General features: G+C 39.3%; 2 protein-coding genes across 3 annotated transcripts; one reads left to right on the plus strand and one right to left on the minus strand.

The window, feature by feature from the left end:
* The first annotated feature begins 265 nt into the window (after positions 1–265).
* Positions 266–4317, plus strand: tslig2 (tRNA splicing ligase complex subunit 2). The gene is made up of 4 exons (XM_084724748.1): positions 266–409; positions 619–782; positions 2703–2958; positions 3773–4317. The coding sequence occupies exons 1-4, from the start codon at positions 299–301 to the stop codon at positions 3827–3829; spliced, it is 588 nt and encodes a 195-aa protein (XP_084580874.1). The 5' UTR covers positions 266–298; the 3' UTR covers positions 3830–4317.
* A 1856-nt stretch (positions 4318–6173) lies between these two features.
* Positions 6174–13241, minus strand: fhl2a (four and a half LIM domains 2a). 2 transcript variants are annotated; one of them, XM_084724749.1, is made up of 6 exons: positions 13103–13241; positions 9864–10039; positions 9597–9771; positions 7974–8143; positions 6869–7055; positions 6174–6772 (listed from the first exon to the last, which is right to left on the minus strand). In XM_084724749.1, the coding sequence occupies exons 2-6, from the start codon at positions 10017–10019 to the stop codon at positions 6621–6623; spliced, it is 840 nt and encodes a 279-aa protein (XP_084580875.1). In that variant the 5' UTR covers positions 10020–10039; positions 13103–13241; the 3' UTR covers positions 6174–6620. The 2 variants fall into 2 exon arrangements, with proteins under 2 accessions (XP_084580875.1, XP_084580876.1); XM_084724750.1 differs by lacking the exon at positions 13103–13241 and adding an exon at positions 10187–10341.
* Positions 13242–14047: the final 806 nt, after the last annotated feature.

A 14047-nucleotide genomic window follows, 5' to 3' on the forward strand; every position in this document is an offset into this window, starting at 1 on the left:
CCTACCTGAATAGAGGTAAAGGGTTAAAACCTTTCAGACCAGACATCTTAACTAATTGTTGATTTTAGCTGTTTGTTGCAAACTGCATGGAAGATCCTAAAAATGAAAAAGAAATATATTTCAACTGTTAAGTCTGGAGTACTTTGAGTTTTTCTACTGCGCATGTCCTGGTCTTCAGTTTGCTCTTTAATCCTTAATTTTCAGCAAAAAAAAAAAAAAAAAGAATGAACGTCCTATCAGTAGCGAAACAACGGGTTGTTATGACGCGGTGCATGACGGGAAGAGGTGAGCATCAAACATGGCGACTTCCACGGGACAAGATGGAAAGGCTCAATGTAGCTCGGATGTGGATGTTTTACTGCACCCTGAGCTGCTGTCTCAAGACTTTCTAAAGCTTATCTTAAGTGAGGTGAGTAGATGTTTATACAGAAGTGTGGAAAGTGTCACTTAATGTGGAGATAACGGAGGAAGATACCACAATGTTAGCATATCCGCTAACAGGCAGCATAACTGTCTGCTTATGTTGGCTGCTTCATTAGCAGCGGTTTTCTTAACATCAGATGTTGAGTAATGTTTGTCAGTGTGAGCTAACACTTCTGTGTTATACGTCTGAATCAGAAAAGTGTCAGCACCACAGACTGTGATAGTCGGGACCGGCTCACAGAGCTGTACCTCCGATATATCATCCCGCTGCCGCAGAGGACTTTACCCAACAGCCGCTGGGGCAGAGGGATGGAGAAGAGTCGAGGGAGACAGACCCCGGCCGGTCACAGCTCACACAGGTGAGCTAACTACACTGGAAGTTAACAGATTTCTGACATGAAAGAAAAATTTAAATGTAAAGTGTTATTATCTGTGAAATAAAAAGGGGGTGGGGATTAACGTGAGTATCCCTAACAATAAATAGCTTTATATACAGTTGTATCGCTCTGCTTTAGGCTTATTAGCTCCTAGTTTTCCATTTATAAAGAAAATTAAGTGTTACAGGTAGAAGTTGCAACTTCAGGTATGGCTGTGCTGCAATACTGGAATCCAGCGAAAGTTAATCTCAGCCACAAAAACAAAACTGTTGTTATAATCTAACACACAATGAGACTTCACTCTCTTCACTTCTCTCCCTAACTTTTGCCATTCAAACGTGTTTCTGACTGCTCATATTTGGGACTGCCAGAAAGCTGCTACACTCTGCTATCCCTGTCATCAATTTGAAATCGTAATAGTGGTAGATTTTATTGGCAAATATCATATTTTTGTCTAAAGAATCAATATAATATTGTATCATAATTCTAAAATTAAATCTCATTTTAAATTCTTATTCTTCCTTCTTGTTCTAAATTATTTTGGGTAGACCTTTTTTTAAAGTGTCAGAAATACATTTTGCTGTTGACCCTGCCCACATCAGTAATTTCCATAACTTCTGTGCTAGTACTCCTCTCTGCTTCTGCAAACTGGGGGCATGTTGGCTGCCATGTACTGTAGGTAATGCTATAGGTTACACTCAGCTCTCCCAATCATCATCTAACTGTCACTTGTGTTTCATAGGAACATTATATTGCCTCATATTGATCACCGCAGGATCCTGAATTCATTAGAAATAATTTCATGGCAGATTCTGTTGACCCTGCCCACATCAGTAATTTCCATAACTTCTGTGCTAGTACTCCTCTCTGCTTCTGCAAACTGGGGGCATGTTGGCTGCCATGTACTGTAGGTAATGCTATAGGTTACACTCAGCTCTCCCAATCATCATCTAACTGTCACTTGTGTTTCATAGGAACATTATATTGCCTCATATTGATCACCGCAGGATCCTGAATTCATTAGAAATAATTTCATGGCAGATTCTGTGGGCTAATATCAGCAAGTATCACATCATTGTTTCTGATTCCACATTCCAGTTCTAAATCTACACCGTAATCCAAATTGTTGCTAAATTCTAATTCTACATTCTAATTAGGTGTTGGGCAGCAATTATTATTAAAACTTATTATTATATCTCAAAAAACAAAATTTTTAAAAATAGTTTGAATTATATCCTCATGTAAGCTGTTGCAGTCAAGGGAAAATAGAGCATCTTTAAACATCAGTTTGTCAATTATGGAGCAATGAATCCTTGTGAAAATAAATTACAGACAGCTGTATTTTGTCTAGATGAGGTACACAAATTCTTTAAATTTTTTACACTAGTTTGAAAATTGTCTATGTACATCCCTGCTGACTGCCATTTTAATGTGGGAATGTTACATATTATAGCTTTAAGAGAGTGAAACAGGAAAATGGAAAATTAGCTAAAGGTGGTATGTGATTTTAGAAAGGTTTATGTGCATGTGCCCTCACTAGTTCAGGTGACAAAAATGTTATAGAACACAGGTGTGCCTGGCAGTTGACATACTCAGAGCAGATGGACGGTAGAAGGCACAAAGCAGGTCATTCTTGGCACCAAGATTGCAATGCGCTGCTGGATTGGCAGTTGCACACCCTCTACTTTGTCCCTCCTTCCACTGCAATGTGTGGTGACTCACCAAAATACCAAACCAGTACAGGCGAGGGAATAATCTCAGTGAGCCTCTGAAAACTTGCCAGCACAGAACAGAGCTACTCCCTGTGCACTTTATGAATATAGACGCCTTATTTATCTTATTCACATAAATTTGTGTGTAAACAACTGATTATTGTTGTTACTGTTGTTTGGCCATTTCCAGTTCCAGTAACGACCACAATAGGAAAAGGCCTCTGATTGTGTTTGACGGCAGTTCCTCTCACTCTGGTCCACTGAGAATAAAGAAAGCAGAAGGTACCACTGTGTCAACAGGAATCACTGACAGGTTAAAACCTCCCCCTGCTGCAAACCTGTCCAACCCCATCCGCAAGCTGTCTGGAAACACATCCTCCTCTTCCTCGTCCATTCATCACAGCACGGACAAACATGCAAACCTCAAAAGAGAAGCAAACAGCTCGGTAGGACCTTTTTTTTGTCACGTCAGTTATGCAAATTTGCTGTGTGATTGATGATTCAAGGAAAATGTGCAGAATTATCCATATTATTCTGCGTTTCTGGTATTTAAATATGTTGTCTGTATTGCAGTTGTGGTTAGGCAACAATATTTAACAATAGAGGTAACTCTTAAACAAATATATTGAAAAGACAACAGCAGTCATTGTATATGTAGATGAAACCATATCCCCAAAAGAGCAAAATACTCTTCGGTTGTTTTTTTGTTTTGTTTTTTGAGAAAGCTGGATTTGTTTACAGATGGTTATTTACGGTATTCAGATGTTTTATTAGAGACCTTTTTCACAACAGCCATACTGATGTGAAATGGCAGGTTAAACACAGATGTTACCAATGAGACTAAAGGCCCCATTCCATGTAGTGTAGCAGAATGTTTCCAGTGGGCCAACATGTTCAGTAGCAGCACCCTGACTCTGTTTGACCTGAATTAGTATCATTGGTAACACCTGTGACAACTTCACATAATGATAAGCAATAAACATTCATAAGACTCCTTCATGTTAATGACAGGTGTGGTTATAACAGTGTAATGGCAGTTTTATGCAAACCCCTGCAAAGAAAGTGTTATCAATCAAATCGTGTGGGAAAAGCCTTAACAAAGAACTATTTGTTATTGAGATCTTACTGAGATCAGTCTGCAAAACAGAGAGCTAACAATAGCAAATGATTATAAATCTATACAGCACATTGCAGTACATTGTACGTTGCATTGACCACTTTTTATAATGCCTGTTGGTGTTTTGTCCTCCATCTGCTCAGGACGTAGTGAAATCTCCAGAAGTGAAGAAAAAGATCCAGCATGTGACATGGCCCTGACCTCTGACCCCTGCTCACACAGACCTGACTGAGAGCTCAGGCTCTGAGGGACAGACGACTCCCCACCTCCCCTTCCTCCAGATGTTGTTGCCCACTGCCTGTGCTCTCCTCATCATAGTTATCCCACTAATTGCATCACAACAGGGAATGAAAACCTTTTTAACCCGCGTGTCGAGGCCTCCTCGCGGCTCTCGTTGGGTCTGAGAGCTGACAGGAGGGGCGGTGCTCTGAAAATAGTCCTGCTTTTGAAGTCACAAGCTTCCTTGTTGCTCTCCACAACCTCAAGTGCCCTTACCATCGATGATCAGCAACTTCTCTCGAGTCTGACACATGGAGACCTTCCACCTTCCACAGAACAAAACACCAATTAAGGAAATCATGGTTGTTGATCAGCTGTTTCTGTGCACCTGTTGGTTTTAGCAAGAGGGCCTTAAGTACTGGTTTGCGAGGCTGAATCTGTTGCCTGGGCTTTGTTCAAAAGTTCGTAACTGACTTGAATGGATGAATGATTTAGAGGCTCTCATAATGATTGTGACTGTCAAAATGATGGACAGATTTAAGAGGCATTGTGAACACATTGAGAGGCAAAAAATATTAAATATTTTTAAAAATTCTGTTTTCTCTGGTGTACCTTGAAAATGAATACAAACCACAGATTACACTGAATAGAGCATTTTACAAGGTGTGCACACTTGGAATTTTGAACCAGTATGAACTCTGTTCCACTGAGGTTTGGCGTAAAGCTGGGGTAGGTGGTTCATTCTTTGCATCATTGGGCAAAACTTCCATGATGACCTTTACGCATAATGCAGCTCAAGTGGTCTGAAAGAAAACTGTATTCTACTTGTCCTCCTGGCTCTGTTTTCAGGCTTTTGAAAAGCGAGCATGTGATGAGAGCCTTGGGCCAATCACAGGTGTTAGGATGGTTGATTGTTTGAGTCTCATTCCCAAAATGTATTTGATGACCTGGGAATGTGTCTCAACAATCTTGGTGAACTATCTTTGTCCGCAATTTGTTTTCTGCACCTCAGTTGTTCATGGTTTTTAAAATAGTGTAGTGTGGTGTTGTGCATATGTTGCACATAAGATGAAATGATTTTCTTATACAGCTATTTTGAGGTCTTCATCATTTCAGCGTCACCTTTAATAATTCAAACCAGAGGTTATCAGAGTCTGAGACTGTGGGCCACCCCTCAGACAAAGCTTGGTAAAAAGATGCCCCTCTAGTTTACTGATTATTTGATCCCACAGACACTAAACAGTTGAGCCAAAATAGCCTAAGGCATCTCTATGTCATAACTTAAGACTTAACTAAAATGCATAAGAGGCCTATCCAAAGGCATTTATTAGTTTCTGACCTCAGGAAAAGTAAAATTTCCCAAAATTGTATCTCTGGACTACCTCTTTAACCAAATCACGCACATTTAGACTCTAGGTAGATTTGTGATCTCCTGTTGATAACAGATGTAATATTTTTTCACTTCCATTAACTGAGCCTCCCTTGAGCCCGTTTGCAGACTCCCTGTTGAGGCCCACCTCCCACTTTGAACGCTTCTGATGTAGACAAAAGAAAGCAGTATGGACTACACCAAGAATATTGTCTTTTGCCATTTTTGGGGGTATTGTGGATAAATTAAAATTGCGGTTACTGCCTTTGAAATGGATGTAGACAGAGTTCATCAAAAACACACACGAACCCGATTCACAAGGCATTTGAATCCACTGTCAAATCCAGTGTCATGTTTGTACCAACAGTTTTTTAAATAAATTGTCTCAATACAATTAATCATTTTTGTCGGTTTAATTGCAGTCGAAGTCAGCTGCTTTGTAACCTATGTTTGAGATGCCAGTATATTCAAATATACAGTACTTAATGTACTCTAATGTACTAATATTAGTGACTGTCTGATATGGGTTTTCAATGGCCGTTACCAAAACAAAGAAATGTCATGGATAATTCCATTATCTCATGTACACTGCAGTCTAATATACATGGCATACTGGTTGTCTCAGTCAGTAACGTGTTTTTAGATGGATTTATTATTAATTGATTAAATAGAAATATACACTGTGTTATGCTGTAGATGATTGGTAAGCAGGATGCAGTATGTCAGAAGCGACATTATTTAACTTTATTACTCTACACCTTATAACACTATATATTAAACATTGACAGTTTTAGATTAGATTTGCTGTTGTTTAGAAGGGGAGAAGTGTGTTACATTCATAGCATGTTGCTCATAAGTTGCCACTAGAAACATTTTGAGATCCTTTTTTGATGAACAGTTCTAAACTTCATGTGGTTTTATGCAAAGTTACACTTAACAATTATGAGAGTAAAGACACAGTTTTAATATATTTAATTTGTAATTGCAGAAGTCATTCACAAAACCTATTAAACACATCATCAAGCTAGTCCATGCACAGTGCAGTAATTATTATTACACTTCAAAGCAGATAGTCTACATTAATATTGTAGATTTATTTCAAAATGCTTCATACAGTCTCTATCTGCAAGCATGTTGCTATTTCATAAGCAAATGTCTTTACATTCACTCCAACAGTTATTTTATTAGTAATGACCTTTCTCAAAGAGTGAGCATTTAATTTAAATAAACTTTCTAAATTCAAATAACACTGTTAGTAGGTTGTATTTCATGGCATTCAAGAATGTACATTCATAGTAATGCTAGGTAGTAAAGGCGCTGTGCTCTTGTAGTTTCTATAGATTCTCTGTTGTTTTTCTATCATAACATCCAATCAGTTGTATTGTATTTGTATTTTGACTGCATTAGATGTCTTTGCCACATTCTGGGCACAGGATATCATCACGTTCAGTCAGGAAGCCACGACCAACCAGAGACACGGAGCACTTCTTGCAGTTGAAGCAGTCGTTGTGCCACTGGCGCTCTTCAAAGGAAATGTACTTACTGCCTCCAAGGCCTGAAAATGAACAACAAGTCAAAGTCAAAAGACCTGAGAAACATTTTTTTTTGTAAACAATCCTTTTTAGTTTCAGAGATTAAAAATGATGATTACCGCTAATGGGAGTGGTGCAGGAGGCACATTTCTTGGCATAAAGGTTGCAGAAGCAGTTGAGACAATAGGCAAAGTTATCTCTAGAGGTAAACCTCTGGCCAGACAGCTGCTGCTTGCAGCTGGTGCACAGGAAGCAGTCCTTGTGCCAGGGCTGGTCATGGTAGGTCACCCCGCCAGTGGTGATGGGCTGATGCGTGGGAACAAAAGTGACATACTGACACACTTCTTTGTCATAAGTAACTGTGTAATTGTAGTTATTTGAGAGAAGATGGAGAATAATTGAGTATTACATTGAAAATCAGTTACACTAAGACTTACAATTGACTGCTCCTGTCCCGTCCCATTTTGCTCTGTAATCCAATAACGGTACAGCAATTTTGGTACCTCGGTCAACTTTTTAGTTTCTTGTTTCCTGTACTTAGATAATGCGATGTGTTTGTTTTATCAGTGTTGAAAAGAAATTAAAACAATAACAAAAGATGTAGTTTGAGAGACGCTGCAAACTGGTGTGGGATCATGGAAGTTATCTTCATTTCTAAACAACCGCCACAGCTGACATGATCAGGCAGAAATAATGTTCATGGGTAAGGTAATATTAAACTTTTATTAAACTTTTATTTTTTGTCTTATATATTCCTTGTTTTAATTATAGCACCTAGTGTCTAGCTTGCAATGGCTAACAGGAGCTTTCTCTGTGTTTGAACATTGTTGGATGACATTTTAGGATGTTTGTGGTAACAGAATTACTCAACTCAATAAAACACGTACATCATTTTTGGACATTTTAATGCAGAAATGTTTCATATTATAGCTTTAAGTTAGCTAAGGTTCGCAAAATGCTAGCTAACTAACTAGCCATAACATTAGCTACTTAAATTGTGATTATATGTTGGTTTTACAAGTTCTCATATAAAATCTTTAAACCATCCTCAAAATCTGGTTTTCTTTTCAACATAGATGAGCTTAGAAGCATGTCTAAGTACACGAAACAGTAAAACAGAAGGCTGACCAAGGTCTTATCAGGTACCAAGCTTGCTCTACTCTTATTGGAGCACAGAGTGAAAAAAAAGGAGCGGGGCGTAGGAAGGGTCAGTTGGTGTCCTACCTTCTTGCAGTGCACACACTGCATGGCAAATTGCTTCTCATAGCAGGGCACACAGAAGTTGTGGTTGTCCTTAGGGATGAAGCTCTTGGTGCCAATGGGCTGCTGGCATCTCTGGCAGGTGAAGCAGGTCTCATGCCAGCTGTTGCCCTTGTGCTCCATCTTCCTGGAGCCTTCAGAGAAACATGAAGGAATTGAATGGATGGAGTTAGTTAAGGGATGCAAAGAGAAGCGTAATAAGAGAATTAGAAAAACAGAAAACGTGTTTTGGAGTCAAGAAATTAGACATATTTATTCTATATATCTATTTTGGACTTGTTTGTTAAGATTTTGCATTTAGAAAAATTGGCCCAATATATGGAAAAACTTAACTTAATTGTTTTTTAGTAACATCTGCAGAAATGTTTGGAATTTCTTCAGTGTTGTTCAGTCCATTAGTAAGTAAGTCAACAGTGTGATAATACCTGTGGCACCATGCACATTCTTATGGTTAATAATCTCAGGTGTGTTGTATTTCTTTTTAAAGTCTTGGAATTGCCCCAGTACCTCCACCTGTAATAATATTTTTATATACATATTGTAAAATAGAGAGGTCTTATAGAGTGGAACTGGGTTTAATGCCTATAAACACAATTACACTTTTAAAAAATGGACCTTGTCCAACTAATTACCTCAATATTTGCTGCTGGAAAGGCAACTGTAGCCACTTGTGGACTGTGTTCAGTTATCTCACACACATCAGGTGTGTTTTACTCATTGTGTATACATAAAATGTGGATTATTATTATTTTGAATAATATGCAATAAAAATATAAAAATAGATGAAACACAAACCCCAATTCTCAATAAGCTTAAACATGGTGTAAAACATAAATAAAACCAGGATGCAATAATATGCAAATACTTTTTGACCTGGGACAGAGGCATGTTAACTGCTGTGATACATCACTTTTTCTACACCTGATACCATCACTGATGCTGGCTGCTGATAAAAATCCAGATGGTCCTTTTCCTCTCAAGCTCAAAGGACACAGCATCCATGATTTCCAAAAAACAATTTGAAATGTGAACTCGTCAGCACACAGCACACTTTTACACTTTCCATCGGTACATCTCATATGAAGAGAAGTCAGCGGCGTTTATGAATTTTGTTGAGATACAACTTTTGCTTTGCAGTAGAGCCTTAACTTGCATTTGCAGATGCAAAAAATGTATCATGTAACATATTTTCTTTCTTTTCTCTAACCCTAAGACACATGTCCTGACTAACTGCTGTGCACACCTACCCTAACACAATTACACTGCTTTATTGCACAAATATTATATACATTTGGCAAAATTTAGATTTAAGATGTCATGTGTAAATCATTTGCAGATGCACTGACACTGATCTAATCATTTTTTCACAAGGCACTGGAGCCTGAGAGGTTTGAAATTCATTGTTGTGTGTTTTACTCGCAACTCACACATACTGCAATATTTTGGTTGGTGAAGCGTGGATGTTTTTACCAACAGGTGTATGAATATATATGATTCACTCACAAGGAATGACAAACAAGTTGAGCGAGAAGAGAACAGTTTTACACGTTGGTATCGGCATAACTCAGTTTGTGCCTCTGTTCTTACCTGGCATGATGGTTTTCTTGCACTCATGGCACTTGGAGGAATACTCATTGGAGTAGCACTCAGTGCAGAGTAGCTGCTCATCCTTGGTGGAGAAGGGCTTGTCCACCAGCGAGCGCTTGCACTGGAAGCACATGAAACACTCCTCATGCCAGTGACGGTCCTTATAGGACAGATCCTGCACGAACAGCAGATGCAGTCAGAGCTCGACCAACCACAGAAAGATCATGTTTGGGCTCATATGTTCACGTTTTTGGCGGCACCTCTTACCCTGGTGTTGCAGCCAATGGGCTTCTTGCACTGCTCACAGGTGTTGGAGTACAGGCTCTCGTAACATTTCACACAGTAGGGATTCTCCTCTCTCAGGACGTACTTCTTCCCAAACAGGGACTCCTTGCAGTAGTGGCAGTCGTAGCGCTCGGTCATTTTGACCCAGAGTCACTCACCTGAAACAGAGGGAAAGAGAAAAAGATCAAGAAAGTGAGAGGAGAGAAAGTATTCTCCCACAAGCTGAGATAAACTGCACCTGGTCAGTTTTACGTAAGATATGAAGTTTTGTCTTTTTGCAAATAGATCTTTGCAGTGACACTGACACTTTCTTGGAGATCGTAAATTCCAAGCATCGAATGTTTTCGAGGACACGCTCAGTATCAGGATCCTTCACATTACAAGTTTTTTCCATGTTGCATTTTCCCACTTTCATCTCCCTCTTCCATTTCTCAGCAGTCCTTCAGTTTGTTCAGGAGCAGAAGGTGACAGATGAAGAGGATATAAATAACTCCTATCAGTCCTGCTTAGAGACAGTCAACTTTTGCCTCATTGCATACCAGCACTCACCATCCCACTGTACACTGACCCATCCATCACCTCACGTCCAGCTGTCAGCACCAGAGCACAGGATCCCTTGTCATCATTGTGCCTGTGTGTATGTGAGTGAGTGTGTGAGGGTATAAGTGGGCTTGAATGGCACTTGTAATAATGGCCGCTCACAATCTGCAGCTGTTTGTGGTCTGCATGTTAAGCCCTCTGGTTATCCCACCTGTGCTCTTACTCTCTGGATAGTGTCGGCTATGTATTTGAGTGTGGGTATGTGTGTTTTTGTGAGACGTAGTAAGGTAGTTCTATGTTCTTTTACGAATGTTTTGGTTCTCAGTTAAAAGTAACTAAGAGAAGGTTCTGTGCTTCTCTTATATATTTTTATATATTATATATATATTTTACAAGTATTCTTCTGTCTTTTACTTAAATTACTGTATTTCTTCTAAGAGTATCTCAGATGAACACTGTAAAAAAAAAGAGAGACAACTCAAAATTTCACTTATTGCAATGGAGTTTTTGAGTTTGGAGCACATCTCAAACTCTCAAGTGAACTAAAAAAGTTTTGCTGACTTGTAATTTTTAGTTGAGATAATTGAATTTTCTTCTTCATATAAACTTGAATCTTTGAAAATTCTATTTCAAAAATTGTTCGCAGCAAGCTATGAACCTTGTTTGTCATAATTTTTCAGTACCTGAAATTTTTTTGATTGAAAATATTAAATTATTAACCATTATTTACTTTCACTTCAATGAGTTTACTCATTCATTTATAAATTACATTTTTGGGGGGTTTGTCTAACATAGAATAGTAAATTATCACAACAAAAGACTAGCTGTTGGCAAAACTTTTAAAACTAATGTGTTTGAGTTGGGCTCATAATGCTTCAAGTTGCCTTGAAATTTTGGGGGTGTGTTTTTTCAACTTTTTCATTTTTACACTAAGGTTTTTAACACAACACTGTGCTTGCATGTGTGACAATAAACATCTTGAAATCTATAGGAGAGATGTAGAAAATGTAAAGTAAAGGTGTAGCTGGCCAGCATCACAGTATATACAGTGTTTAATCCCACCCCAGGCTTTTTGTTTGTCACTCACACACATACTGTACTATTAATGTGACTATACTGTGTACCCATTAACTCCACAGCAAAAGCTTTGATACATTCCCTCCCGGTGACTGTGCTCACCTTGTATTCCCACCTCACCGACATGAGATCTGTGAGTGATTTGTGATGTTCCTGACATTCAAGAGGTTAGTATCTTTTATCTGGCCGAAGCTGAGACGTTTAATCTGCCTGTCCTTTCTGCTCCGAGTTATTCTCAACCCCTCCCACATTCCCTCATTGTCTGTCGTTCCCTCCATGACTCACCTAGCTTATATAAGGATTTATCTGACTCCTAAAAATAAAAAAAGGATAATCTGAACCGCCACAAATAAAACCTTCAGCTATTCAGACATGTCAGGCAGCTGTTTCCCAGCTTCTGGGGTCTCTTTGATGCATGCGGCCCATCTGGGAGTCACTCAGTGGAATCGCTTGAGCGACGGCCAGTTGGATGGCAAGTGTGCAGCCTGGTCTTTCCCCAGAAAGTTCCAGTATACTGTTTCACCCCAACAATTATCTCTCTCTGTATTCGTTCTACGGAAATTTGGGTTGTCTTGTTTTACTTTGCAGATGTTTCCCGTTTTTGCAAAGAATTTGTTTTTTAGACAAGCTGATAAAGCAATTGTCTTATGAATTTAAGTCAAGAAACCCTTGTAATAACTCTCCATTCATAATTCCAGAAAGGTGCAAAAGATTGTCTTTAAAAATGCCAACGTACCCACAAAATGTAAACCCACAAACAAGTATTTTCTCTGACTGTGAGACGTCTGAACAGCTTTCTACCATGAACGGGCCACTAATAATAGCCTTGTGAGTGGATAATGAAATGAAATGTGAAATCAAATTAAGCTCTATACTGAGACTGTTCCCATTAAACCCTGATTTACAGCTCAAAGTAAAGGCAATATAAAAAGAAAGTTTGCAGTGTAACCTGACTCTTTCCACCAATCGTAAAAACACAAGCTACTACAGGCTTGTAAATACTGTACTGTGTGATATTGATCTATTCTGTTCAGGAACCTTTCTGATATCTTTGTTGTTGAAATGTATTAGGTACTTTTTCCGCTGTTAGAAAGTGTGTCAACAAGATTTTATAACAAATTTTGTCACACCAGAATGCTGTGAACTTCTTCAAAAACTGTAAAACCACAAAAAGCATAAGAACAGGCCAGTTTGTCGAAATGGAAATCACTACTGTGCAGGAATAAGTGAGGAGCAGACACTTTTTTGCTGAAGGAAAGTATGATCTAGATGAGAAGGGAGGTAAGGAGGGTGGAAATGAGCTCATGTTTTCTTTGGATAAAAATAGATAGATTTAATAAATGAAGGAAGTCAGGGTCTGTCTGAGGCAGACAGGAGGAGAGAAAGTGAGGAGGAAGAGGAGGTGGTTAAATAGTGAAGGTACTGTGCAGGTGGAAAGAGGAAGCACATGAGCAGGCAGGTGGGTGGGGAGGCAGGTATAGGAGGATGCCAGGGCACAGTGAGCGGCTGTGTCCCGGAGAATGGAAGACATGGTGGATGGAGGACGGAAAGATGGACGAGTGAATGGATGGATAGTGGAGCAGCTGAACAGAGTTGGGTCTTACCTTCCTATCTGAGGAGTGTGTGCCTGTGCGGAGTCTGGGGCAGACTGAAGCAGGAGGCTGTGAGTGAGCTGTAGTTACTCCTGATTGCATTACTCCACCCATCGGGGGCTAATTGGAAATGGGGGAGGAGCAAATGAGGAGGGGGGTAGCAAGGGGGGGTGGGAATCTTTTTTGAGAAGATCTATAAATACAGCGGCGCTTCACAGAGATAACCCCGAGGCCCCCTTTCTCTTGCTCATTCAGTCACCAGCGAGACCGTGTGGCCTTTTAAGGTCACTCAGTTGTTCACTCTGTCACGTACAGCACTCACACAGTGCTTCACTCACTCACTTCAACTTTACTTCATCCTTCTAATATTTTTGTTTGTCCCCACAACAGCCTTATCATTTCATCTCTCCCTTTGCTAGTTCCTGGAATGGAGGTCATTGTTCCTAAACTGCTGTTTTCTTCACATCAGAGATAAATGTGGTATCACTCTCATAATATTGCCAGGGTTGGGAGGGTTACTTTAAAAATGTATTCCGATGCAGTTACTAATTACTTGTTAAATAATGTAGTCAGTAACCTAATCCTATAATCACAATATTAAAGCAATGTAACTTGATTACTTTCCATTACTTTTGGACACATACATCTTGGTCACCAGAGAAGAAATAGTAGTAATAATTGTAGTAGTAGTAGTAATAGTACTAGTAGTCGTAGTAGTAGTATTGAAAGGTTAGATAGCTAACTGGATTTCTATGTAACTAACATTAGCAGTTGGTCTGTGAAGGAAACATTAGCTAATGCTAGCGGTTGGTCTACGGCTAATGTTATCAGTCTGTGTAGCTAGCATTAGCAGTTAATCTGTGTAGATGTAATTGGGTGTTGTTGGTGGAGGTAATGGCTTGGCTATTATGTCAAATTGGCTTCAAAGCCCAGCACTCTTCCTGGGGGTTTGGTCTG

The sequence above is a fragment of the Lutjanus erythropterus genome, chromosome 8 (genome assembly GCF_056507025.1).
Source record: "Lutjanus erythropterus isolate fLutEry1 chromosome 8, fLutEry1.hap2, whole genome shotgun sequence".
NCBI classification, from domain to species: domain Eukaryota; kingdom Metazoa; phylum Chordata; class Actinopteri; order Lutjaniformes; family Lutjanidae; genus Lutjanus; species Lutjanus erythropterus.

Excerpts from the sequence above, each read along its gene's own strand:
- tslig2 (XM_084724748.1), top strand. The coding sequence starts at position 299 with ATGGCGACTTCCACGGGACAAGATGGAAAGGCTCAATGTAGCTCGGAT. Across the intron at positions 783-2,702 it reads GCCGGTCACAGCTCACACAG|TTCCAGTAACGACCACAATA; the intron begins GTGAGCTAACTA and ends GGCCATTTCCAG. Across the intron at positions 2,959-3,772 it reads AAAGAGAAGCAAACAGCTCG|GACGTAGTGAAATCTCCAGA; the intron begins GTAGGACCTTTT and ends CCATCTGCTCAG.
- fhl2a (XM_084724749.1), bottom strand. The coding sequence starts at position 10,019 with ATGACCGAGCGCTACGACTGCCACTACTGCAAGGAGTCCCTGTTTGGG. Across the intron at positions 9,772-9,863 it reads CCATTGGCTGCAACACCAGG|GATCTGTCCTATAAGGACCG; the intron begins GTAAGAGGTGCC and ends CTGTTCGTGCAG. Across the intron at positions 6,773-6,868 it reads CTGCACCACTCCCATTAGCG|GCCTTGGAGGCAGTAAGTAC; the intron begins GTAATCATCATT and ends GTTCATTTTCAG.